Source organism: Symsagittifera roscoffensis, chromosome 3, assembly GCF_963678635.1.
Source record: "Symsagittifera roscoffensis chromosome 3, txSymRosc1.1, whole genome shotgun sequence".
In the NCBI taxonomy this organism is placed as follows: Eukaryota; Metazoa; Xenacoelomorpha; order Acoela; family Convolutidae; genus Symsagittifera; species Symsagittifera roscoffensis.
This window is the reverse complement of record NC_087064.1, coordinates 15,498,152-15,526,050: the sequence shown is the minus strand read 5'-3', so window position 1 is coordinate 15,526,050 and position 27,899 is coordinate 15,498,152. Positions and strand designations below refer to the sequence as shown.

General features: G+C 39.6%; 4 protein-coding genes across 4 annotated transcripts; 1 reads left to right on the top strand and 3 right to left on the bottom strand.

Moving 5' to 3' along the window:
• Positions 1-90: 90 nt before the first annotated feature.
• Positions 91-1,886, top strand: LOC134842102 (uncharacterized). The gene is made up of 2 exons (XM_063858285.1): positions 91-294; positions 1,373-1,886. The coding sequence occupies exons 1-2, from the start codon at positions 109-111 to the stop codon at positions 1,574-1,576; spliced, it is 390 nt and encodes a 129-aa protein (XP_063714355.1). The 5' UTR covers positions 91-108; the 3' UTR covers positions 1,577-1,886.
• Positions 1,887-6,781: 4,895 nt separating this feature from the next.
• Positions 6,782-8,676, bottom strand: LOC134841237 (large ribosomal subunit protein uL16m-like). The gene is made up of 3 exons (XM_063857088.1): positions 8,320-8,676; positions 7,882-8,148; positions 6,782-7,579 (listed from the first exon to the last, which is right to left on the bottom strand). Exons 1-3 carry the CDS (start codon positions 8,666-8,668, stop codon positions 7,401-7,403), a joined length of 795 nt encoding a protein of 264 aa, XP_063713158.1. The 5' UTR covers positions 8,669-8,676; the 3' UTR covers positions 6,782-7,400.
• Positions 8,677-8,789: 113 nt separating this feature from the next.
• Positions 8,790-10,397, bottom strand: LOC134841236 (dihydroxyacetone phosphate acyltransferase-like). Its single transcript, XM_063857086.1, has 2 exons — positions 10,023-10,397; positions 8,790-9,847 (listed from the first exon to the last, which is right to left on the bottom strand). Exons 1-2 carry the CDS (start codon positions 10,224-10,226, stop codon positions 8,891-8,893), a joined length of 1,161 nt encoding a protein of 386 aa, XP_063713156.1. The 5' UTR covers positions 10,227-10,397; the 3' UTR covers positions 8,790-8,890.
• Positions 10,398-16,437: 6,040 nt separating this feature from the next.
• On the bottom strand, positions 16,438-27,899 carry LOC134841235 (dihydroxyacetone phosphate acyltransferase-like). Its single transcript, XM_063857085.1, has 6 exons — positions 27,278-27,899; positions 26,737-26,949; positions 26,340-26,483; positions 18,381-18,719; positions 16,678-18,205; positions 16,438-16,513 (listed from the first exon to the last, which is right to left on the bottom strand). Exons 1-5 carry the CDS (start codon positions 27,743-27,745, stop codon positions 17,249-17,251), a joined length of 2,121 nt encoding a protein of 706 aa, XP_063713155.1. The 5' UTR covers positions 27,746-27,899; the 3' UTR covers positions 16,438-16,513; positions 16,678-17,248.

Sequence of the window (27,899 nt, the reverse complement as noted above, 5' to 3'; positions counted from 1 at the left end):
GAAATACTCAAACTTGGTACTCGGATATATTCTCTGAAAAAATAATTTGACAAGGCTGCAGCTCAAAAATCAGTCCTCATTTCAGACGTGGACGGAGAACATGTGTGCATGGTAATGGAGCACTTCTTCGCGGAGACCGGAGATATCACGGAGGACTTCGAACAATTCGAGGAGGATGTCATCAAACTCTTCCCAGAAACATCTTCGATGGAGTTCTCAGACAGCATGATACACCCTGTGTACATGAGCGCTCAGGAGTTGCACGGCCGAGAAGGAGACCATATGTCGCGAAAGGTATAAAATGAGTTGATTAGGAAAAAAACGCAATTTTATGTGTGTTCTATCGGGATTGAACGAGATGTCGAACAAATCAGCTAGAGAGACGTCGGATTATGATAAGACTCGGTAAACTTATGCTCACTCTGATTTTTATTTTTCCAAGCATTCACAAGCATTGAACCTAATTTTTCCCAAAATAAAAATTTGATTCACATACACACGCTTAAAACAACATCTCCACAAAAACAACGCTACGCTTCTCAAACACAGAAAAAAGGAGCTCTCAAAAACAAAAACAGAGGCGAAGCGGAGCTTCGTATCACCTGCGATGCAACACAAACATAAAAAACAAAAGACTTCGAAAAAATGAAAAAAGTGGAAAACCAAGCATACCAACATTAAAATCTCTCGATATGTCTTTCCAGAAAAAAACATGCCAGCATTTGAATATTAAATCAACATCGGGCTGGGCTGAATATGAAATACAAATCTTCATTCATGAGTTTTTCACAACTTCGTTCCTGGAAACTACCAATTGGTTGAACTCATTTTTGAGCAGAAATTACATTACAAACATTTGCTGTCAAGTTTAGTAATAGTTCTGTTTTATTTTCGGTGTTTTCAGTGAATGGGCTCTTTTCCACTCCCCCCCCCCACCTTTCAAAATATCGATTTTTATGTTTGTTTTACGTGTTTTACGGCTAAATGCGTGATGTTACGCTGTAATGTATGAAGAACAAATCTGTTCATAATTGTCAATTTGTTCACCATGCCAACTTTCATTGCATTATGACAACGTTAAATAAGGTTTTCAAAAATTAATTTGAAGGGGGAAACTGGAAAAGAGCCAGTGAATGAATTCTATATTGCAAACAAAATATTTTACTATAATTCTTCAAATCCAAAGAGCTTTAAGGCCATATACTTCTTACTTGAAATTCGCACGTTGAAGTTTTTTTAATAGAGGTCATTTTTTGTTTCCTTGCGTTAATTGACTCTTCGCCAATTGTCTGTTCTCTATGTTTCAACTATGGCCACTACCTTTTTAGACTATTTCCACTCCGTTTTTATATTACAGCCCCTTTGTTTTTAGACTATGGACTACTGCTATGACGATTCCCAGATGTACCTCCTCACCCGGCAAGACCCAGAGGCAACTGTAGACTACAACTGTGTAGGGGGACGAGAAGAGGAATTCATGATGCCCGTCGGTTATCACGAGAAACCAGATGGCTCTTCTTCTTACAGTTTGGGAATGTACAAAATGTGCATCCACGAAGAGCACAATCATCACTAATCGTGACACAATAATTCAGCCATCTATTACGCTACAATTATGTCATATATCACGCAATAAACGTAATTACTAAAAGAATTGCTCAAACATGCATCCCAAGACTCAAGACAATTGATGTTAATTCGATGAACCCAAGAATATATTCTTAATCAATACCAATGGAATCCGTAATAATAAAAATATAATTCGTAGCAGCTAGATTGTTCAGATTAGAATAAATGTCCCGTTTTACATTTCCTTCTTTAATGTGCGAAATTTCCCAGTAGTTGAAACGTATTTGCCCAGTAGTATTTAGGGTGAGTGGGCAATCCTTGCACTGTTTTGTCGTTTCAGTTCATGTCAAAAGATAATCAAAACAGTTATTTCAACATAGTTCATTGCGATTACAAAAATATATGCCAGTGTTCAAGCTTATCAGTGGCTAAAACACAGCGACTTCTTACATAACTTGAAAATTTCGAACTATTTGCACGATTCAGCCATTCTCAAACAAACTCATAAATCGTAAAACCTCTTCTGAAGAATTATTTGTGAAAAACAGGAAAAGTCAATTTTTAATGAAATTTTTGCAATCAGATAAAATCATACTTCAAATACGTGGATTATAACAAGTGTGAATCTAAAATACAATCATATATTGTCGCGCCATTTCCAATTTTGCAATCAGCTGATTTAACTAGCTTTTACGTAAGCAAATGACTTTGATCATCAAAAGATATCATTATACAAGTAAAACCGGTATAAATAATATTTCGGTACAAGCCGGGTATCAGGCTGCTCAAATCGGTCAGAGAAAAACGTGACCTACCATTTTCAGAGTCTCTCTCTTAAGAAAAACAAAAACTCAGTTTATTTATCACATTTGCAGATATAGCATCGGCATGTTCAACAACAGCTGTTTTCTCTAGTTCCAATTTAGCTTTCTTTTTCTGGAGCTCTTCGACCAGTTTTTGAGCTTTTTTGAACTCCTTGTCGGTTTCAGTGATTTTCTTGTTGAGCACACCAGGCGTATGCCTTTTGAACACTCCCTGTGGTTCACGAGCACCGGCTGCAATCTCATGTTGGATACGACTTGACTCAGAGGCAATTTTCGCCTTCTTCACGTAACTCTCTGCAGCTTTCGTCATGAACGACGACGACTCGGCTGAAAACTCTATATCTTCAGAACATGAACGCGAGAAGAAGCTTCTTGCCAGTCTAACACCATTGTAAGTTTCTGATGAGAAATGACTCTGTTGCAGACTCTCAGCAGTCTTCATTTCGCTGAACCCTGCTTCAACTTGCATGTTCTGTGGAATCAAGAGCTTCGACGACTCGCAAAGCAAATGCACTTCAGAAAGCGATTCCACTTTGTTTAGTTTGAACGATTCAATGATCGAAAAAGACCCAAACAGAACTACTTATAAGGCAACTTCATCTTTCATCTTGACAACATCTAAATTAAAACTCGAAGTTAACGTTTTAAGGTTGCAATAGCGTTTTGTCAACCTGGGCGTCTACCAGCTGCTTTATTGTCGGACAAAATTTGAAATTTGAGCGTGACTAACTTTTAGATTTACCTTATTATCACGACCGACATTACCTGCATCATTACAGAAGTACATCAGAAGGATTTTCACCACAGTGGCAAAGCGAAGCTTCACTCCACTTGCGACAGATAAATACATGCCAGTACTCAGGCGTAAAAAAATTAACTGTAACAAAACCACATCTTTGTCGCTTTTTTTTTCAAATTTTCAAGTATTTTAAGAGTAGGCACAATAATGTCACTCTGTAGCGCCTTTTCATGAAATCCCATTTTACATTTTCGAACAAAGCAAAGAAATAATTTGTGAAACGCGGGAAACTCGTTTTTTCATCAAATGTTTCCAATCGTATCAACATCATATTTTCAATAAATTAAAGATAAGACTCCTTCCAAAGGGCAGAATGAACAGACGTTCTTCATACAGCGTCCTAAAACTAAATAATTTTTTTTTTTTCAAAAATAAAATCCAGCCAAAATTCTTCCAACTCAACTACATGCAGCATTATTTGAATATATCAAAAAGATTTTCAACTTTAGTGGAAATTGCTAATACCATTAGCAAAGTTTGCGTTGCGGCAATTACGCCAATAATTGGCACGGATGTTAATTCAAAGCTAAAAGTAGAGCATCCGACTCAGAATACAAATTATCTATGAATCAAGCTAATAGATGATTTAGTTATTCTGTTAGACAAATTGTTTGCCTGGAAAACAGTATACATTCCGATTTGACATCGCTTGCTGATTGTTAGCGCAATTATAGTGAAAGAAGCTCAAATTACAAGAAAAGTTTGTGCTAAGGCAACTAAGCCGACGAAAATGAGCAGGCAAACGGTAGTCAAACAATTATTTTTTCAAGTACATAGTCTGTAGTGGCAAAAAAAAACAGATCCTGGTTGGATTCAATAACCGGACCACTATCATCCCAAGCATCGACGTTACCTGAGCCAAAGGAGCAAAAACAAACGCTGCATTGGAATTTATTTCAAATCGATTTATCAAATGATTCAATGATTCTGTTGGGCAAGTTGTTAACCTGAAAAAAGTCTGCGCTACAATTTGAGAACTTGCTCCTTGCAAGTGTTAACAAATAGCAAAATCAAAACAGCAAAAATGGGAGAATTTTCAATTTAATGTCTATCGACTTAAGGTTTTCACTTTCAAAGGATCAATTGAAAAGCAGAGGCAAAGCTGATTGATATTGATTCTCAGAAAAGTTCCAAATTCTCATTGACGCCTCATCTTATGATGAAGTTTTAAAAGTCTTCTGCCGTTTGTAAGGTTATAATTGATACTTCTACCAGGCGTGGGTATAGAATTTTCGAGATGGGCGGATTTTTTGTTTAGTTAGACCAAATTTATTTTCCGAGCACTTCTATTAACACTCGCAAGACCTTATTCTGATAAAATTTTCAGCGCCGCAGGCATAATTTAGGAAGAATATGCCAAAATGCCGTTTTTGGGCACTGTTTGGAGAGTTTTCACCAAAAAATAGAGTTTTCTTTGCTCGCGTTCTCCTTCAAAATGGCTCTTTCAAAGTTCAAGCTTAAGTGAAGTCATGTAAAATCGTTGCCAGCAGACAGTTAGAAAACTGCTAATCAACTCAGAGGCATTGAAAGATAAGCTTTGATAAATAAAAAAACTGGCTGACTCCGGGATGCGAATCAGACCTATAGATTACTCGTCATTTTTTCTCCTCTACTGACACATGCGCCTTGCTGTCGTATGTAGTTAACACATCCTTTATTGGTGAATAACAGGCAGCAATTGATGTGCTTTAGGAAATAGACTAACTTACATGCAATCAAATTGCACCCTATACAGAATCGGAGCATTAGACTTATGTACTAAATTGAACAGCAAATTAAGCCACTTCAAAATACATCAATTTTTTTCCCTGAGAAAGGAACAAACAACTTAAATAGAAGTCCATTCTGTTTACAAATATGGCTGTTAGAAGAGATAGAACATTAGTTGCAAAACTATAACTCGCAGCATACATCATAAAACACTTCATTTGATTTTTTCAAAAACTGCTGAGGCAATGCTGTACAGAAACGAAAAAATCTTTGCCGTTGAGCTGATTTAAGATTTTTGGTAAATATCACCCAAAATAACTGACACCACTCCAAATCGACCTCCATATCTACAGATTCGAAACTCTTTAACGGCTCAAACTGCTGGAGACGCTTGCACAACAAATACAGACAGAAATCGAAATAAACTGACTTTGATTGGGCCGATATGTTGTATTATGTTTGAATCTGGCAACAAAAAATTTAAACAGAGGCGAAGCTTCGTTTCGCCAACACTAGCGATAACACGACAAAAAAGCAGCTCTATAAATTGGAATAAAAGGCATAAATAAGCCTCGAATTAGCAAAAAATGAGGCTACGTCCGAGATTCGAAACTGCTGCGAGCAAGAGATTGAGAGTCTCACACCCTAACCACTCAGCCTTGGGAGCTTAATAGGTAAAATCTAAACACTAGTCACAATTAAAGCAGAGAACAGATGCTATCCAATTCTCAATGCTAGGGTGAAAATTCCAAATAAATGAACACTTTTGATGAGCACTTTTATTTGCGAGTTAGGTTAGAAAAGAAAGAAGGCTCTTAACATTACTCTAAGCTGATGCTTGAGTATGAAAACACGATCATGTGTTGTTTGCCAACGGATGATAAAATCATCAACGCTCTTTTAATATTTCAAACATCAATCTTCGCTCAGTAGATCAATGGATGCTTGAAATATTAATTCACTTGCAGATAGAGAGCAATGCAGTTTCCTTAGGTGATACCTAGTTTAAAATGCTTTCGTTACAAAAAAAAATCTTACAATTTACCTCCCAGCGAAATCTGCTCGTTGCATTTTGAATTTCAATGCGTTTTTAGCTTTTTATCTAATGAAAGAAAATGTTTGAACCGTTCTGTATTGCAGTACAATCATCGGAATAACCTTGATAATAATACAGCAAGCCGTATCCCAATCATGTCAAGGTTATTCAAAGAAAATTACAGCAACTTAGAACTGCTGAAACACTTACATTCATTAGATGCAAAGCTAAAATTGCAATGATATTCAAAATTAGCATGAAAACTGAAGCCATTCGGTGTATAAAACATAACATTTTTTACACAGAGGCGAAGCAGAGCTTGCCATCACTTGCAAATAAAAAATATATATATTTTGCGAAAAGTGAAAAATTTGAGAAAAATAGTCCAGGAACAAACAGCAGAAATCTTTAATTTTTCAACGAGTGGCCACTAAACCGCGTTCGTTGAGCCAAAAACAGCCGCTCTAAGCCACTCATTGAATGATTTTTTAATCAATCATTTTTGCCAATGAAATGGGAAGCAGTCTCGAAGTTGCTTAGGTTCACCAATAAAGTAAGTTCAATTTAAACTTCTGAGGTACGAAAAGTTGCTTATGGAAAAAAGCCTAGTTCCCGATTACAAGACACTTACTTTCGCAAGTGTAAAATATTGTTTAGTATTGCAATTGGGCGTGTTAAAATAATTTTAAAAAAATCAGATTGCAGTTGCCTTGGAGAAAAAGAGATGCTCAAACAGGATTAAATCATGTACCTTCTCTAAATTAAATCGATTCTATCTAGAGCGGGCTGAGAGAAAGCTTCTGCTTAATAAGTAGCAAAAATATCGAAGACTGAAAATCGAACTTTGCAGATCAAAGACTAAATTAACGTTTCCTTATATTTACATATTTACATAAACATAGAGCATACATATATTAACTACTATTGAACAATCGAAAACTATCATATACAGTTCATAGTTTAAAAAATTTCGAAATTCCGCAGGAATTCAGCTGACAGAAGACTAGAATTAAGTTTTGTTGAATTTCAAAGTTCATCGGAAATGAAATTTTTTGTCAATGGTTCGCCTCCATTCTCCTTGACCAACTTGGACAAGTACCTGCCTCCATAAATTGCATATGTCCACGAAATGACGACCATGGCAAATAAAACTAAGTTGATTATAACCTCTACCACTGATCTCGGGTATGGCCCACTACGCAAAAAGAATGCCATAGCGCAACTGAAACACGTGAAACGAAACATAAAAAACATAAGCAGGAGAAAATCAAGCATCTGAAAGCTTTGTTATGTCTCGAAGGCATTGAATCAAATATTTCATTCAATCGCTTTTGAGCTCAAATATCGAAAATAATCCCATTGGCGCAGACAACCAATTTTTCATTATGGTTTTCTGCATAGTGAAATTACCTTAGCCATTATTTAAGATATTCAATTCAGCTCAAATTTCATTTATTTTCAATCATGAGAACTCAAGATGGTGTTTGATTTGAAGAGGTCCAAATCGGTTTGTCCTGAGTCCTCCGATGTTGTAGTCTACTATATTTTTGGCCGTGAATGGATTCCCTTCCGGCTGTTTTGAGCTAAAATATTCTTCTTTCATGGCTTCTAGTTGTTCGTAAGAAACAGCCAATGCGGGAACTGAAACCCAAAGGAGCCCAATTATGAATCCTCTTAAATATCAAGCTAATTAAGCAACGAAAACAGGCGCCATAGTACTCTTCATGAAGCGCCATACTGACTTTTGAACCGTACTATCTTCAAATACAGTCGCTTCCTCTTTCAGAGCCATTCTACAATGTTTTATTAATCACCATGTCCCGTTTTAAAACCAAGATATGAAATATTCAATCGATAATTTTCTCACCTTCAATCCAGTCCAGTTTGAATTCAAAAAGATTAGCTCTTAAAACTAAAAATAAACTTCGTTAAAGCAAACTTACCAGGCATAGTTCTAGCGAGTGCTTCGATCCATTTTTTGATGTACACGTATTGGAACTTGCCTCCAATCACAAAAATAACATTGAACTTTTTAACAGGTGTGACGTAATGATGAATATCGCCCTTGCCCGCACCCATTCTCGCTCCTTGCGACTTTTTAGTGACCGGTTTCCATGGCGGCGGAATAACCCACTGAGCGTACATGTTGTCTTCGATCTGAGAGTTCACAGAATTTCGTACGTGCTCGAAATTCTCGTGTAGAAAATTACCTAAAAATAGGAAATTCATAAACTACAAGTTTTTTTCTTTTTAAGCTTTCAAATCCATATACTAGAACTCGTTGGTAGATGCTTGATCCGTTTACATCCTTTTTTATTTTATTCACTCTATTCGAGCTAACTTTGCCGAGTCTTTGTAAAACGAAGAGTATATTTCTGTACCTCCGCTCAAAGCGACGATTCCAAATTGTTTGCTCAAAACAGTGTTCTTCTTCAAGTCGGTTTCAACTCCTATTATTTCATGCAGCCTCTTCCCGGTTTTCTCTTCTTTGGCCAAAATAGGCTGCGATGGGACGTATGCCAGCTTCCTGTCTTTTGGTAGCACAATATAATCATAGGTAGGCGGTGGTTGAATGTCGTCTAAGGTGAGTCCATGTTTAAGTCCGGATTCTCGAGGGTCTTTGAACTTCGGGAGCTCAAAATCTTTAGGGTTTATTGGGGGGAGCCGATGAAGATGACATCGTGAACAAAATGACCATATGAGATTTGGTTTAAGCAATTTATCAGACATGGTCTGAACTATCTGAAACGTCATGCCACTCGGTCGGTACAGCTAACAACTTCTATTTTTGTGCATTCAAAGAATCTTCGCATGATTTCATTATGATGGAAAATCTTTTTTAAAACGCTAATTTTCATAGAACAAAAAACAACTAGACTATACGATTTGTTCCAAACAATACAAAATTATTTCAATCTACAAACTTTCAATAAAATTCACTATTACAAAGTTTTACAATTTAGATTTGATAGAACTCATCGCGAACATAAACTGGTCGCAGGGGAAAATCTGTTGAATTTCATTCAACAAGTTCGAGCATTTTGATTGGTCGACCTGGATGATTGTCGTTCCTTGTTTTTTCTTGGTAACAATTATATTTCTAGATTTGCAAAGGTTAAATACATTATTTACCGCAGCAGTTGTAACAGCGGCTACTCCAGATAATTTGCCTGAGTCATAACACTGTGTGATTTTAGACCGAACTGATGAGTTAAGTGACGCTAGGCTGTCAAATTTATACTCTCCAATACTCTGAGAAACAAGACTGTAAGAATACAAGTTTGCAACAGTAAGATAAAGTATAGTGAAATAAGGCCGAGCAACGTCGTTCAAAAGATTTTTCAACTTATAACTCTCCAAATTTAGCGAAATTATTTCAGATCTCGTATCGTAGAATGTAACTTTCTGCGATTCCAGAACTTCGAGAACTTGAATTGGATCATTTTCAATTGCAACGAATTCCTGAGTGAATATCGAAAGAGCCAATTTCCATTTATGGTCGAATTCTTGTTTCGAAATGAAACTTCCTTGGCACTCAACAATGTTGACAGCAATAAACAATGGCGCTAAGTGGTTTACAAACATATTCTGATACATCAGAAGTTGTACTGGAATAATGGGAACGGTTTTTCCTTCTTTAGTGAAATACAACTCTTCAGGAGCTAACAGAAACATCTTAGAGAAAGTGCAAAAATGAACTGTTTTATGGTGACACTCCAAAACACTGATGACGTCAGTTAAAGAGTGCGAGGTCATGATCTGTTTGCAGTTGACATTTTTCAGAAGATTCGATAGTTGGTTGACCTTTTCCACAAGCAACATGGCTGGCAAGGCTCTGTTGTGATTGCAGAATGCGTAGTTGAAGAGTACCGATGCGATCAGATGCCAAGGCTGTATGTAGATATTCTCCTAAAAACATTTCCACCTTTAAAAATAGATTTCAGTCTTCAAAAAATATTTCACATACATAGTAAATTTGTATCATCAGGGCAATACTACAGCAAATAAGAGGCTCATGAATGGCATATGAAACAATGAAGTACATAACGCGATGAGTATTAATTGCAAAAGCATGAAGACTTACTTGTATTCGAGCAATAGCGTACAATGACAGTTCCTGTACAAAGAGTTCGCTCTCCTCTGAAACGAACTGATCAAACAGTGGTGTACACGCAAACCGCGATCTGTCCACTCGATTGTACGCTGCCTCTCGCAGTGAGAAGGGCTGACCGAAGTTGATGTAAATATTTCCAAAGTTTTCGTCCAGAACCTTTCTCGCTTTCAGCATTCCGGATGTAGACTCTTTTGGCTTAGGAAGTCCAGTGGCCAATTCGAACGCATAGAGCGACTCTTCGAACAGTCGTTCGTAGCTGATGCTGACGGGGACGAAGAACACGTCAGTCACTCGGCCTTTGAAGAAGTCCTGAAAGACGAAACATGATATCGATTGTGATGTCTATTCCAACACCGCACCTGGAATAGTAGTTGATACAGTTACTGTAAAAAGCAACTTCCTGAACTAACAACTGATGCAATTTCCTACTTGTTACTGCATACTTCACCCTACCTTAAAACTATTGCAGAACGGAGCTGTTATCCGTACGGATATTATAGAAAACATCCTTTAGTAATGATCTACATGTTGGTGCTAAAACTACCAGTTGGTAATGATTCCATATTATAAACATAACTGATTAAGCAACACATATAGAAGTCTGATGATTAAATAAGTACCTATTTATACGTATTGACATATGTACTAGTTATTATGAAACTCTGTCTCTCAAGCGATTCGAGGTCAGAGTCAGCCAGACTTAAACATAGAGAGTTGAAATTAAGTTGTTCTCTTAATCTCTCTATTTCTCTATTCTTAGTTAGCGTTCAGCATAGACTTTGATTACATAACATACTTTATACCTCACCTAGTGGTTGAGGGTATAACATGGCGCAGCCAGCAATCACAAAAAAAACCCTAGGAATTTCGCCATTCTGGCAGAAAGCCTCGGCGGGCCCACCAGTTGAGTGGGAAAAATGGAATCAGCAGTTATTTTTGGGTATAATTGCCAAAGACGGAATAGATTTATCAAAACTACTCCGAAACCCTCCTGCGATTAGACGACCTCAGGAACCTGGATACGAACTTCCCATCGAAGGAGAGACCAATGTTCAAATCCGTGACCGGAATCTTCGTAATGAAGAGAAGAAAGCAACATGGGAAAACCAATGTGCACAATTAGATAGTTTAGGCCCTACTGTAGACGGCGTTCCATGGGTAGACATTAAATGTAGAAGTTACATTTATCTATGTCTAGGAGCCGAAGGCCAACGAAGAATATCACAATATTACCCAGATCTCCGAATACAAGAAACAACAACCAGAGATTTCTGGGCAAGGTTAACACGACTCTTTGTGAAAGAACGAAATGTAACATTCGACCGATACGAAGCTTTCACACGCAAGCAAGGAAAAACAGAAACACTGAAAGAATTCCACTGTGGACTTACAGAACTCGTGGTCAAAGGTAATTTCAAATGTACCGCATGCAATGATGGGGGACTCGAATCAGAAATAATACGAGACTTGTTTACGGCAAACATGACGAACGACGAAGTTCAAAAAGATCTGCTAGCGGAAACATTGACACCCGACCAAGCATTGAATTATGCAATACGACGGGAAAGAGGCCTCGAGAATCAAGTCCACATCAGAAAGCAAGGATCGTCTAATAGCCACACCGGAGTTCCAAACATAAAATCAGAACCGATGAACTTCGTCCAAAGAAGGGGTGGTTATAAATCACAATCCCGGGGGGGGGTCGCAGTCGTGGAGAAAGACCCACACAGAATAAAGATTGCTTCAAGTGTGGTAACACTTTCTCAGTTAACCACTTAGCACAGTGTCCGGCACGAGATAAAATTTGTAATAAATGTACAAAAAGGGGTCATTTCGCCAGACTATGCAAGTCTAGTGGAGTAAACGCCATTCAAGAAAACATTCCTCACCAACAGGATATTCAAGAAACAGATATGACCGCCTACGTAGATTATCTCCAAGCTGGTAATATAATCCCGGGTTGGGAGTTGGTACATCCAGATGACACATCTACCAACTGGATCAAATTCGAACCACAACGAGCAGAAGGCATAACAGATAACGACCTACAAGGTCTTCTCTTTCGGGTCCGTTCAGGAACAAACAATATCGTGTTTATCGCAGATACAGGTTCTCCAACATCATTCGTGAATGAAAAAACAGCCAATCTCCTTACATCTACTGTCAAATCGGCGGTGAAAACATCAATAGCAGACGACGATGAGGCAAACAGAATGGTTTGTTATAATGGCTACAAGATCCCGTCACTGGGCAGGTTAATCGCTCCTATAGAATCCGGGGGATGGACAATTCGAACAGCTTCATTCATAGTGGTGGACGACAGAAGAGCGAACATCATGGGACGCAATCTTCTTCCACAGATCGGAATAAAACTGCACCAGGAAAGAAAACCAGTTGGTAAGTCCAATTTTCATGTCAACAGCATTGAGTGTTCAGACAAGCAGATAGCGAAATGGGTTAAAACCACGTACCCTGGTCTCTGTACACGAATAGGGCGTTCAAAGAATCACATGGTCCATACAAAATTCTTGAAAGAATTCAAGGCGTTGTCAAGAGAAAGTGGAAAATGAAATTCGATCACTCATTGACCAAGGACATATAAACCGTCTGGACAAATGCAGCGATCAACAATTTATAAGCCCTATTGTAATAACAGTAAAAAAGGATCAATCGATAAAATTGGCAATGGACTCGAAACAAATCAACAAATCTATCCATAAAAACAAACACCAAATGCCAAATATCGAGGTTTTGTTAGATAATATAGCGCAATCGGCTCAGAAAGGAACAAATAAACCGGGGACCACGTACTTTTCAACCCTAGATTTACGTTATGCGCATAGTCAACTGCCACTCGACGAAACAACACGATCACAATGTAATTTTAGCATTATTGGGGGTAGAGCGACCGGAACCTACCAATTTCAAACAGGTTTTTACGGATTCACCGATATGCCCGCGGAGTTTCAGAAAGCCATCGACCTGACTCTCAATAATGAGAAGGATACGTTTGCATTTTTAGATGATATCCTGATTATTTCTCACGGCACCAAAGAACAACACATAGATAAACTAACGAGAGTCCTTAACAAGTTAGATACCGAAAACATGGCCATTTCAGTTGACAAATGTAAATTTGGGTGCAAAGAAGTAGAGTGGTTAGGTTTCGTAATTAATAATTATGGAATAACCCCGATGCAAAAGAAAACCGATGCTATAGTAAACTTACACCACCCAAAACCTTTTAAACAACTCAAAAGTTTTATGGGATCTGTTCATCATTTGACTCAATGATCATTTGACTCTGTACCTAATCTGGCTCAACTATGTACTCCGTTACGACCCCTACTCTCCACAACCAACAAATTTAACTTTGTATGGAAGGAAGAGCATGAAAAAGCGTTTCGTAACATTCTAGTGGCAGTTCAAAATATTACGGAAAATAGACACTTCGTAAGCAACAGAGAAACGCGGATCGTGTGTGACGCCAGCCGCGAGGGACTAGGCGCGGCACTCGAACAGGAAACACCAGATGGATGGGCAACCATTGCGTACGCATCGCGGTTTTTGAATTCGCGTGAACAAAAATATTCCGTTAACGAGCTCGAGCTATTAGCCGCAGTATGGGCTATCGAACATTTTAAGTATTACCTCTATGGTAGAAGGTTCACTTTAATCACAGATCACCACGCATTGGTAAGTGCTCTACGAAGTATTAGAGGTAATAAAACCTACCAAAGTCGGTTAACTAGATGGATCGATAGGCTCATTCCATTTGATTTCGACATACGCCATCTTGCGGGCAGTAAAATGGGTCTTATAGATTACATTTCACGACATCCAGTCGGTAAACCACAACCCCCGCATATTGGGACGAACAGTTTGTCGTCGCGCTAATCGACGATTTCGTCACATGCTTAGAATTTCAAGACAGCAGTAATCAAAACATCGCGTTGAACAAAAATCCAGTTGGAAATCTAGGCACCAGAAAGCTCGACCGGAACGAGAACTGTGAAGTTTCAAATTCGGTTCACACACAAACTGCATTCACTGTTAATAGTCAATTGTTACAAAACAGTCACTCTCAAAACCAAAATTCACACTCAACTTCGAACAACGTGAAAAACAGCCATAACAGCAAACTATCGATAATGAATCGACAATTACAACAAGGAATGGCCTTGCCCCCTTTTAAGCACATCACGAGAAAATGCCACAGCGGCTCGCAAACACAACTATCGTTTCCCCCTATCAATTACGCCACATTCAATGACTATTTATACAAACCGCCACCGCAAGAACTCACATTTAGTGACGTGACTCATCAGGTAATCCCGTCGGAGGAGAGTTATACGTTTCGAAGGATCGAAAACGAAAAGGTCAACGCCATCACGAGAAAATGCCACAGTGGCTCGCAAACACAACTATTGTTTCCCCCTATCAATTACGCCACATTCAATGACTATTTATAAAAACCGCCACCGCAAGAACTCATATTTAGTGACGTGACTCATCAGGTAATCCCGTCGGAGGAGAGTTATACGTTTCGAAGGATCGAAAACGAAAAGGTCAACGCCATCTGCCAAACCACCCTAAATGAAACGACCACATCGGAATGCCAAACAACCACAGTGGAGGAGGAGGACACGCCGTTATTTCGTAAAAACCTGAGGAAAGTAATGGACATCGAATTCCTGGCAGCAGCTACACGACGTGATCGGAATCTCTCACCATTATTAAACATGATCAGGCAACAAAAATGGGACAATGTGAAACAGTGCTATGGCCCCTACTTCTACAATGTACGTCATCGATTATCAGTCAGGGACGGCATTTTGTTATATGACGACAGGGTCGTTATTCCTAAGCAATTACGACCAACAATGATGGACGCGTTACACTTAACCCATCCAGGTCAAGGCGGCATGATCGAAGCCGCAAAGCATGTGTGGTATCCCTACTTGCACCGGGATATTGTGGCCACCGCACAAAATTGCAAAAACTGCCGCGAAAAAGGTAAGAACCTTAAGGTCATATCAGGAAAAAAGCATTATACGACTTTGGACGCGGTCGTCGAGCCGAACGAAGAAATCCAACTGGGTTTTGCAGGCCCATTACCAGACAAAAATAATAAAGAAGTCTATATCTTAGTTGGGGTAGATCGTTTCTCACGCTTCCCATACGCAAAAGTGGTCTCAAATAACAGGGCTGATACAATCATTCGATTTATGCAAAACCATATCGTAAATCATGGTGTACCCCGTAATATCAGATGTGATCAGGCACAAGGTTTTCGGGCCAAAAAGTTTTTAATATATTGTAAAACTAATAATATCAAGCTAATATTCGCACCAGTGGATGACCACTGAGCAATGGGAATGGTTGAACGGCTAATAAGAACCCTAAAATCAAGACTATCAATCATGAAAATCTACAAAAGTAATAAACCATATAAACTTGCATCTGACGTTGCAGAGCTAATTAAAACACTTCGTATCACACCTAACGCAACCACAAAAATAACTCCGTTTGAGGCTCATTTTGGAAGGCGGCCCAATACACCATTAACGAATATTAGCACATCACCGAAACTCTCAAATCTTTCATGGGAAAAAACTAAGCTATCATGTTTAGATGAGAAAGTCCTTACAAAACCAGCACTCTCTGCGGAAGCTATGTGGGATCGTGAAAATAACAGCGATGATGAACTGGATCTAGTTTACAAAGAGACGAATACTAGAGGACTAGGCACACAAAAACAAGATCAACACTACCTACCGGAACTGACTTGTACCCCAGTGGACTCTGAAAACAACGAGACTGCCCGAATTACAGCCAGCTCGCAGGGTGCAACAGGTACCTCGACGAAAGTAAACCCAGGAAAGCAACGCGCCAAAGTCCAACCGGATCCCCGTAACCAACAGGACGCAATTACGCTGCAGAGCAGCGATGACGAATACGACAGGCAACTGCTCCTGAAATTCCCAATAGGTGCGCATTTGCCTCTTTCAAATAAACCTTACGACGCGTTAAAACTCAAACGATCATTTCTAATGGAAAAATCTAATAATCTTGAAACTTTAAGAACGCGCAAACCGATAAGATTGCTCATTAATCAGGAAAAACAAAATCTACCACTAGTATTTTTAAAAGACCGATTTAAAGGTCCCGCGCACACCATTGACCCTAAAACCGGACGTCGAATAGAACAGATAGCTCGAAAATCAGGAACGATCGCACGAAAACCTAAAAACCCGGGCACATTCGGGGCACAATTCAAGATTATTGAAAATGGTTCGGTACAAAACTACTCTCCACATACCGCATGGATAAGAGAGGATGGTAAACAACCCCGGGTAGTTCGACACGACGGTTTAGCTTTTATTGAGCGTACATGTTGTCTTCGATCTGAGAGTTCACAGAATTTCGTACGTGCTCGAAATTCTCGTGTAGAAAATTACCTAAAAATAGGAAATTCATAAACTACAAGTTTTTTTCTTTTTAAGCTTTCAAATCCATATACTAGAACTCGTTGGTAGATGCTTGATCCGTTTACATCCTTTTTTATTCACTCTATTCGAGCTAACTTTGCCGAGTCTTTGTAAATTAGAGTATATTTCTGTACCTCCGCTCAAAGCGACGATTCCAAATTGTTTGCTCAAAACAGTGTTCTTCTTCAAGTCGGTTTCAATTCCTATTATTTCATGCAGTCTCTTCCCGGTTTTCTCTTCTTTGGCCAAAATAGGCTGCGATGGGACGTATGCCAGCTTCCTGTCTTTTGGTAGCACAATATGATCATAGGTAGGCGGTGGTTGAATGTCGTCTAAGGTGAGTCCATGTTTAAGTCCGGATTCTCGAGGGTCTTTGAACTTCGGTAGCTCAAAATCTTTAGGGTTTATTGGGGGGAGCCGATGAAGATGACATCGTGAACAAAATGACCATATGAGATTTGGTTTAAGCAATTTATCAGACATGGCCTGAACTATCTGAAACGTCATGCCACTCGGTCGGTACAGCTAACAACTTCTATTTTTGTGCATTCAAAGAATCTTCGCATGATTTCATTATGATGGAAAATCTTTTTTAAAACGCTAATTTTCATAGAACAAAAAACAACTAGACTATACGATTTGTTCCAAACAATACAAAATTATTTCAATCTACAAACTTTCAATAAAATTCACTATTACAAAGTTTTACAATTTAGATTTGATAGAACTCATCGCGAACATAAACTGGTCGCAGGGGAAAATCTGTTGAATTTCATTCAACAAGTTCGAGCATTTTGATTGGTCGACCTGGATGATTGTCGTTCCTTGTTTTTTCTTGGTAACAATTATATTTCTAGATTTGCAAAGGTTAAATACATTATTTACCGCAGCAGTTGTAACAGCGGCTACTCCAGATAATTTGCCTGAGTCATAACACTGTGTGATTTTAGACCGAACTGATGAGTTAAGTGACGCTAGGCTGTCAAATTTATACTCTCCAATACTCTGAGAAACAAGACTGTAAGAATACAAGTTTGCAACAGTAAGATAAAGTATAGTGAAATAAGGCCGAGCAACGTCGTTCAAAAGATTTTTCAACTTATAACTCTCCAAATTTAGCGAAATTATTTCAGATCTCGTATCGTAGAATGTAACTTTCTGCGATTCCAGAACTTCGAGAACTTGAATTGGATCATTTTCAATTGCAACGAATTCCTGAGTGAATATCGAAAGAGCCAATTTCCATTTATGGTCGAATTCTTGTTTCGAAATGAAACTTCCTTGGCACTCAACAATGTTGACAGCAATAAACAATGGCGCTAAGTGGTTTACAAACATATTCTGATACATCAGAAGTTGTACTGGAATAATGGGAACGGTTTTTCCTTCTTTAGTGAAATACAACTCTTCAGGAGCTAACAGAAACATCTTAGAGAAAGTGCAAAAATGAACTGTTTTATGGTGACACTCCAAAACACTGATGACGTCAGTTAAAGAGTGCGAGGTCATGATCTGTTTGCAGTTGACATTTTTCAGAAGATTCGATAGTTGGTTGACCTTTTCCACAAGCAACATGGCTGGCAAGGCTCTGTTGTGATTGCAGAATGCGTAGTTGAAGAGTACCGATGCGATCAGATGCCAAGGCTGTATGTAGATATTCTCCTAAAAACATTTCCACCTTTAAAAATAGATTTCAGTCTTCAAAAAATATTTCACATACATAGTAAATTTGTATCATCAGGGCAATACTACAGCAAATAAGAGGCTCATGAATGGCATATGAAACAATGAAGTACATAACGCGATGAGTATTAATTGCAAAAGCATGAAGACTTACTTGTATTCGAGCAATAGCGTACAATGACAGTTCCTGTACAAAGAGTTCGCTCTCCTCTGAAACGAACTGATCAAACAGTGGTGTACACGCAAACCGCGATCTGTCCACTCGATTGTACGCTGCCTCTCGCAGTGAGAAGGGCTGACCGAAGTTGATGTAAATATTTCCAAAGTTTTCGTCCAGAACCTTTCTCGCTTTCAGCATTCCGGATGTAGACTCTTTTGGCTTAGGAAGTCCAGTGGCCAATTCGAACGCATAGAGCGACTCTTCGAACAGTCGTTCGTAGCTGATGCTGACGGGGACGAAGAACACGTCAGTCACTCGGCCTTTGAAGAAGTCCTGAAAGACGAAACATGATATCGATTGTGATGTCTATTCCAACACCGCACCTGGAATAGTAGTTGATACAGTTACTGTAAAAAGCAACTTCCTGAACTAACAACTGATGCAATTTCCTACTTGTTACTGCATACTTCACCCTACCTTAAAACTATTGCAGAACGGAGCTGTTATCCGTACGGATATTATAGAAAACATCCTTTAGTAATGATCTACATGTTGGTGCTAAAACTACCAGTTGGTAATGATTCCATATTATAAACATAACTGATTAAGCAACACATATAGAAGTCTGATGATTAAATAAGTACCTATTTATACGTATTGACATATGTACTAGTTATTATGAAACTCTGTCTCTCAAGCGATTCGAGGTCAGAGTCAGCCAGACTTAAACATAGAGAGTTGAAATTAAGTTGTTCTCTTAATCTCTCTATTTCTCTATTCTTAGTTAGCGTTCAGCATAGACTTTGATTACATAACATACTTTATACCTCACCTAGTGGTTGAGGGTATAACATGGCGCAGCCAGCAATCACAAAAAAACCCTAGGAATTTCGCCATTCTGGCAGAAAGCCTCGGCGGGCCCACCAGTTGAGTGGGAAAAATGGAATCAGCAGTTATTTTTGGGTATAATTGCCAAAGACGGAATAGATTTATCAAAACTACTCCGAAACCCTCCTGCGATTAGACGACCTCAGGAACCTGGATACGAACTTCCCATCGAAGGAGAGACCAATGTTCAAATCCGTGACCGGAATCTTCGTAATCAAGAGAAGAAAGCAACATGGGAAAACCAATGTGCACAATTAGATAGTTTAGGCCCTACTGTAGACGGCGTTCCATGGGTAGACATTAAATGTAGAAGTTACATTTATCTATGTCTAGGAGCCGAAGGCCAACGAAGAATATCACAATATTACCCAGATCTCCGAATACAAGAAACAACAACCAGAGATTTCTGGGCAAGGTTAACACGACTCTTTGTGAAAGAACGAAATGTAACATTCGACCGATACGAAGCTTTCACACGCAAGCAAGGAAAAACAGAAACACTGAAAGAATTCCACTGTGGACTTACAGAACTCGTGGTCAAAGGTAATTTCAAATGTACCGCATGCAATGATGGGGGACTCGAATCAGAAATAATACGAGACTTGTTTACGGCAAACATGACGAACGACGAAGTTCAAAAAGATCTGCTAGCGGAAACATTGACACCCGACCAAGCATTGAATTATGCAATACGACGGGAAAGAGGCCTCGAGAATCAAGTCCACATCAGAAAGCAAGGATCGTCTAATAGCCACACCGGAGTTCCAAACATAAAATCAGAACCGATGAACTTCGTCCAAAGAAGGGGTGGTTATAAATCACAATCCCGGGGGGGTCGCAGTCGTGGAGAAAGACCCACACAGAATAAAGATTGCTTCAAGTGTGGTAACACTTTCTCAGTTAACCACTTAGCACAGTGTCCGGCACGAGATAAAATTTGTAATAAATGTACAAAAAGGGGTCATTTCGCCAGACTATGCAAGTCTAGTGGAGTAAACGCCATTCAAGAAAACATTCCTCACCAACAGGATATTCAAGAAACAGATATGACCGCCTACGTAGATTATCTCCAAGCTGGTAATATAATCCCGGGTTGGGAGTTGGTACATCCAGATGACACATCTACCAACTGGATCAAATTCGAACCACAACGAGCAGAAGGCATAACAGATAACGACCTACAAGGTCTTCTCTTTCGGGTCCGTTCAGGAACAAACAATATCGTGTTTATCGCAGATACAGGTTCTCCAACATCATTCGTGAATGAAAAAACAGCCAATCTCCTTACATCTACTGTCAAATCGGCGGTGAAAACATCAATAGCAGACGACGATGAGGCAAACAGAATGGTTTGTTATAATGGCTACAAGATCCCGTCACTGGGCAGGTTAATCGCTCCTATAGAATCCGGGGGATGGACAATTCGAACAGCTTCATTCATAGTGGTGGACGACAGAAGAGCGAACATCATGGGACGCAATCTTCTTCCACAGATCGGAATAAAACTGCACCAGGAAAGAAAACCAGTTGGTAAGTCCAATTTTCATGTCAACAGCATTGAGTGTTCAGACAAGCAGATAGCGAAATGGGTTAAAACCACGTACCCTGGTCTCTGTACACGAATAGGGCGTTCAAAGAATCACATGGTCCATACAAAATTCTTGAAAGAATTCAAGGCGTTGTCAAGAGAAAGTGGAAAATGAAATTCGATCACTCATTGACCAAGGGCATATAAACCGTCTGGACAAATGCAGCGATCAACAATTTATAAGCCCTATTGTAATAACAGTAAAAAAGGATCAATCGATAAAATTGGCAATGGACTCGAAACAAATCAACAAATCTATCCATAAAAACAAACACCAAATGCCAAATATCGAGGTTTTGTTAGATAATATAGCGCAATCGGCTCAGAAAGGAACAAATAAACCGGGGACCACGTACTTTTCAACCCTAGATTTACGTTATGCGCATAGTCAACTGCCACTCGACGAAACAACACGATCACAATGTAATTTTAGCATTATTGGGGGTAGAGCGACCGGAACCTACCAATTTCAAACAGGTTTTTACGGATTCACCGATATGCCCGCGGAGTTTCAGAAAGCCATCGACCTGACTCTCAATAATGAGAAGGATACGTTTGCATTTTTAGATGATATCCTGATTATTTCTCACGGCACCAAAGAACAACACATAGATAAACTAACGAGAGTCCTTAACAAGTTAGATACCGAAAACATGGCCATTTCAGTTGACAAATGTAAATTTGGGTGCAAAGAAGTAGAGTGGTTAGGTTTCGTAATTAATAATTATGGAATAACCCCGATGCAAAAGAAAACCGATGCTATAGTAAACTTACACCACCCAAAACCTTTTAAACAACTCAAAAGTTTTATGGGATCTGTTCATCATTTGAACAAGTTTGTACCTAATCTGGCTCAACTATGTACTCCGTTACGACCCCTACTCTCCACAACCAACAAATTTAACTTTGTATGGAAGGAAGAGCATGAAAAAGCGTTTCGTAACATTCTAGTGGCAGTTCAAAATATTACGGAAAATAGACACTTCGTAAGCAACAGAGAAACGCGGATCGTGTGTGACGCCAGCCGCGAGGGACTAGGCGCGGCACTCGAACAGGAAACACCAGATGGATGGGCAACCATTGCGTACGCATCGCGGTTTTTGAATTCGCGTGAACAAAAATATTCCGTTAACGAGCTCGAGCTATTAGCCGCAGTATGGGCTATCGAACATTTTAAGTATTACCTCTATGGTAGAAGGTTCACTTTAATCACAGATCACCACGCATTGGTAAGTGCTCTACGAAGTATTAGAGGTAATAAAACCTACCAAAGTCGGTTAACTAGATGGATCGATAGGCTCATTCCATTTGATTTCGACATACGCCATCTTGCGGGCAGTAAAATGGGTCTTATAGATTACATTTCACGACATCCAGTCGGTAAACCACAACCCCCGCATATTGGGACGAACAGTTTGTCGTCGCGCTAATCGACGATTTCGTCACATGCTTAGAATTTCAAGACAGCAGTAATCAAAACATCGCGTTGAACAAAAATCCAGTTGGAAATCTAGGCACCAGAAAGCTCGACCGGAACGAGAACTGTGAAGTTTCAAATTCGGTTCACACACAAACTGCATTCACTGTTAATAGTCAATTGTTACAAAACAGTCACTCTCAAAACCAAAATTCACACTCAACTTCGAACAACGTGAAAAACAGCCATAACAGCAAACTATCGATAATGAATCGACAATTACAACAAGGAATGGCCTTGCCCCCTTTTAAGCACATCACGAGAAAATGCCACAGCGGCTCGCAAACACAACTATCGTTTCCCCCTATCAATTACGCCACATTCAATGACTATTTATACAAACCGCCACCGCAAGAACTCACATTTAGTGACGTGACTCATCAGGTAATCCCGTCGGAGGAGAGTTATACGTTTCGAAGGATCGAAAACGAAAAGGTCAACGCCATCACGAGAAAATGCCACAGTGGCTCGCAAACACAACTATTGTTTCCCCCTATCAATTACGCCACATTCAATGACTATTTATAAAAACCGCCACCGCAAGAACTCATATTTAGTGACGTGACTCATCAGGTAATCCCGTCGGAGGAGAGTTATACGTTTCGAAGGATCGAAAACGAAAAGGTCAACGCCATCTGCCAAACCACCCTAAATGAAACGACCACATCGGAATGCCAAACAACCACAGTGGAGGAGGAGGACACGCCGTTATTTCGTAAAAACCTGAGGAAAGTAATGGACATCGAATTCCTGGCAGCAGCTACACGACGTGATCGGAATCTCTCACCATTATTAAACATGATCAGGCAACAAAAATGGGACAATGTGAAACAGTGCTATGGCCCCTACTTCTACAATGTACGTCATCGATTATCAGTCAGGGACGGCATTTTGTTATATGACGACAGGGTCGTTATTCCTAAGCAATTACGACCAACAATGATGGACGCGTTACACTTAACCCATCCAGGTCAAGGCGGCATGATCGAAGCCGCAAAGCATGTGTGGTATCCCTACTTGCACCGGGATATTGTGGCCACCGCACAAAATTGCAAAAACTGCCGCGAAAAAGGTAAGAACCTTAAGGTCATATCAGGAAAAAAGCATTATACGACTTTGGACGCGGTCGTCGAGCCGAACGAAGAAATCCAACTGGGTTTTGCAGGCCCATTACCAGACGAAAATAATAAAGAAGTCTATATCTTAGTTGGGGTAGATCGTTTCTCACGCTTCCCATACGCAAAAGTGGTCTCAAATAACAGGGCTGATACAATCATTCGATTTATGCAAAACCATATCGTAAATCATGGTGTACCCCGTAATATCAGATGTGATCAGGCACAAGGTTTTCGGGCCAAAAAGTTTTTAATATATTGTAAAACTAATAATATCAAGCTAATATTCGCACCAGTGGATGACCACTGAGCAATGGGAATGGTTGAACGGCTAATAAGAACCCTAAAATCAAGACTATCAATCATGAAAATCTACAAAAGTAATAAACCATATAAACTTGCATCTGACGTTGCAGAGCTAATTAAAACACTTCGTATCACACCTAACGCAACCACAAAAATAACTCCGTTTGAGGCTCATTTTGGAAGGCGGCCCAATACACCATTAACGAATATTAGCACATCACCGAAACTTTCAAATCTTTCATGGGAAAAAACTAAGCTATCATGTTTAGATGAGAAAGTCCTTACAAAACCAGCACTCTCTGCGGAAGCTATGTGGGATCGTGAAAATAACAGCGATGATGAACTGGATCTAGTTTACAAAGAGACGAATACTAGAGGACTAGGCACACAAAAACAAGATCAACACTACCTACCGGAACTGACTTGTACCCCAGTGGACTCTGAAAACAACGAGACTGCCCGAATTACAGCCAGCTCGCAGGGTGCAACAGGTACCTCGACGAAAGTAAACCCAGGAAAGCAACGCGCCAAAGTCCAACCGGATCCCCGTAACCAACAGGACGCAATTACGCTGCAGAGCAGCGATGACGAATACGACAGGCAACTGCTCCTGAAATTCCCAATAGGTGCGCATTTGCCTCTTTCAAATAAACCTTACGACGCGTTAAAACTCAAACGATCATTTCTAATGGAAAAATCTAATAATCTTGAAACTTTAAGAACGCGCAAACCGATAAGATTGCTCATTAATCAGGAAAAACAAAATCTACCACTAGTATTTTTAAAAGACCGATTTAAAGGTCCCGCGCACACCATTGACCCTAAAACCGGACGTCGAATAGAACAGATAGCTCGAAAATCAGGAACGATCGCACGAAAACCTAAAAACCCGGGCACATTCGGGGCACAATTCAAGATTATTGAAAATGGTTCGGTACAAAACTACTCTCCACATACCGCATGGATAAGAGAGGATGGTAAACAACCCCGGGTAGTTCGACACGACGGTTTAGCTTTTATTCCGGACCCAAGGGTCTACGGAAAATGTAGGCCGGCAGCTCTAAAGGATTTTGTGACATATAAGCACCTACCTCGTGCAAAACCACGTGTTTCAGGAGAAAAGACCACGAAACCCACGCCTGCCACAGCAGACACACAGGGTACAATCAGCCCTAAGCGATCACCTCCGAAAACAACCCAAGACGTCCTAAAACAAACACTAAACCGAAAGGCCTTAGGACCACAGAAATTACTCAGCACATTCAACAACAAGTCAAAGCTCGCTCAACGAACAAAACAAACAAAAACCTCCAAACCTCAACAACGCCCAAAACCAGCTGGTAAAATGAGCCCTCAGAAAAAACCGAAAAATGACCTATCTAAATACCAATTCGAATGCGACACGTCCATTTCCCTTTCATCAGACACAGACGTGAACGAGAACACACCTTCGCCAGATAAACCGGCCGCAAAACGTATAGACATAAATGCCACACCGGAGCAGAAGTCACCCGAAATCCGACGTTCATCACGACAAAGAAAAAGTGCACTAGCCACCAAATTCGGAAAGGCTATACCCATTGCACAAATTGCAGAAACTTCTGCACCCTGCCTGGTAGCGCATGTCGATCTCACTACAGCCGACGTCAACGAACAAGACAATACAAACGTAACCCCACACAACAGCCAGAACCCGTTCTCCGAAACACTCCAGTCACTCTGTTCTTCCGAGGAAATTATGTGTACCGAAATACACATGGAAACAGAAACCCCGGAAATCACAAGAAATGATGATTTACACAACATTACACCGGCAGAAAAAGAGACAAGCTCCCGATATAACACTACTCCGGCAGAAAAAACAACATGCTCCCGATACATCTTGGATAAACCCAAAACGACTGAAGAATCCTTCAGCAAAAATTTCGAGGAGGCAATGAATATACTCCAAGCCATTTCACCAGTAAGAGGAATCTCCATGCCGTTTCAACGAGAACGAGAAGAAGTCACGGACCAAACCGCATCACACACCGCAATCCGATTGGAACAAAACGTACAATCAGAAACTACCAACCCCACTGAAAAATAGAAAATGAATAAATAAATGAAGTTCTCACTTAATCAAAAAGAGGGAAATGTTATCCGTACGGATATTATAGAAAACATCCTTTAGTAATGATCTACATGTAGGTGCTAAAACTACCAGTTGGTAATGATTCCATATTATAAACATAACTGATTAAGCAACACATATAGAAGTCTGATGATTAAATAAGTACCTATTTATACGTATTGACATATGTACTAGTTATTATGAAACTCTGTCTCTCAAGCGATTCGAGGTCAGAGTCAGCCAGACTTAAACATAGAGAGTGGAAATTAAGTTGTTCTCTTAATCTCTCTATTTCTCTATTCTTAGTTAGCGTTCAGCATAGACTTTGATTACATAACATACTTTATACCTCACCTAGTGGTTGAGGGTATAACAGGAGCATTTCATAACAAAGTTGAGCATTTCACTCCAGAAAAAGCCTGAAAATACTGCAAAATATTTCCTTCTCATATGGGACATGTCTAACCTGGCAGACGACGTTCAGCATTCCCGACTTCGGATAGAGGAAATTGCCTGTTCTGCTTCGAGTGCCTTCAATAAAGAATTCAATCGGGAACTTGGCTGCGTGCAGATGTGTTTGCACATACTCGTAGAAGATTGTCCAATACAGCTGCAAACGGAAAATTTCTATGAAGTATCACTGCTCATATTATCAATAAGCCAAACAATCATTGTCACGATTGAAAAAAAAAGAAATTTTCAAATTATAATCAAAAGTTTATAGGATAATAAAAAAGATAGTTTTAGATAGAAATAAAAAGAAATTCCGTTTACTTTGACCATTCGGTTGTAACCATTGCCAGTGGCTTTTAACAACTGGCAACCGGTTTCTAGGAGTACGTAAGCGCCAAAAAAATACTCACCTTGTCGGTTTTGAAACTTCTTCGAATGAAAAAAGCACCACAACGTCTGAGTAATTCTCCCACGAATTTCATGCCTAGAAAGTCAATGGCCGCAGCAATGACTGGGATGGGTAGATCATAAGCGAACAGGATGACAGAGACTAAGAGGAAGTCCATGTAGCTCCGATGGGAGGGCAGAAACACCACCGGTCCCTTGTTGAACAGTTCTTTGATCTGCAATATAATAAATTAAGCAAGCATGAACAGTTCTTAGCGTGCTGTTCAGTTCTTAACCAAAACTCACGCAAAAAAAATTTAAATCCCTCCAAAAACCACAAAAAAAACTTATAGAATTAGTTTTTTCCCCAAAATTCGAATCGAGAGCACAAAACAAAAAAGCAAAATAAAGTTTTTCAAGTCACTTGAGAACGTTCAGATTATCGACTTGTTCTTAGGGCAAAACTCCTAAATCCATTCTGGTCAATTATGTGGTATACACCAATTAAATGGAGGGGTTCACATTCGTTGAGTAAACAAATGCTCGAAAGTACCCGCAATTTACCTGCTCGAAAGCACCCGCATTCACAAATATATTATTGAAAGTTCTCTTCATAATGAAGTAAAGCGAGCCAGCAATCGTTCTGGCCCACGAGTATGTCTGGTTATGTGCCATCATGTCTACAATATCTCTGGCTCTTTTTCTCAACTGTTCCTCAGACTCTTCGTTCGATTCCAGCTTCAGACTCCGGATCGCATGATCCACTGCAGGCGAATTTAATACCTTCTTTTTGACATCATCTCCACTCGGTGGGTTTGAAAACATCGATTCAGTTTTTGGGCTATTTTGGACATCCTTTTTATTTCTATTGTTACCCCGAAATGCGCTCGCATGTCGAGTTCTTTCTGCCTTTTCAGCCTCTATTAGGGCACTCCAGGGGTCGTATGACTTGAACGCGAATTGAAAATTACTGAATTTGTAATTATGCCGCTGCAGTAAATCCTCAAACTCGAGGAACGCATCGCTGTTCATTATCCTCAGCCTTTATTTACCATTTTGAAAAACGTCCTGCAATTCAAAAAACGCCAACAATTTGAAGCAGTACATTTATTTTCTAAAAAAGAAAAAAGGCTATAAATTAATCTTTTCCAGCGTTCTTTGACGTATAATTTGATTGGGTTCCTGT

What these genes read in the sequence shown, in the direction of transcription:
- LOC134841237 (XM_063857088.1), bottom strand. Translation starts at nt 8,668, where the DNA reads ATGTCTGATAAATTGCTTAAACCAAATCTCATATGGTCATTTTGTTCA. An exon ending in AATCGTCGCTTTGAGCGGAG is followed by an intron (nt 8,149 to 8,319) that starts GTACAGAAATAT and finishes TCCTATTTTTAG; the next exon opens with GTAATTTTCTACACGAGAAT. An exon ending in ACTCGCTAGAACTATGCCTG is followed by an intron (nt 7,580 to 7,881) that starts GTAAGTTTGCTT and finishes TTTGGGTTTCAG; the next exon opens with TTCCCGCATTGGCTGTTTCT.
- LOC134841236 (XM_063857086.1), bottom strand. Translation starts at nt 10,226, where the DNA reads ATGCTGAAAGCGAGAAAGGTTCTGGACGAAAACTTTGGAAATATTTAC. An exon ending in ACGCTATTGCTCGAATACAA is followed by an intron (nt 9,848 to 10,022) that starts GTAAGTCTTCAT and finishes AAATGTTTTTAG; the next exon opens with GAGAATATCTACATACAGCC.
- LOC134841235 (XM_063857085.1), bottom strand. Translation starts at nt 27,745, where the DNA reads ATGAACAGCGATGCGTTCCTCGAGTTTGAGGATTTACTGCAGCGGCAT. An exon ending in GAAGTTTCAAAACCGACAAG is followed by an intron (nt 26,484 to 26,736) that starts GTGAGTATTTTT and finishes TTCCGTTTGCAG; the next exon opens with CTGTATTGGACAATCTTCTA. An exon ending in ACGCTATTGCTCGAATACAA is followed by an intron (nt 18,206 to 18,380) that starts GTAAGTCTTCAT and finishes AAATGTTTTTAG; the next exon opens with GAGAATATCTACATACAGCC.
- LOC134842102 (XM_063858285.1), top strand. Translation starts at nt 109, where the DNA reads ATGGTAATGGAGCACTTCTTCGCGGAGACCGGAGATATCACGGAGGAC. An exon ending in GAGACCATATGTCGCGAAAG is followed by an intron (nt 295 to 1,372) that starts GTATAAAATGAG and finishes CTTTGTTTTTAG; the next exon opens with ACTATGGACTACTGCTATGA.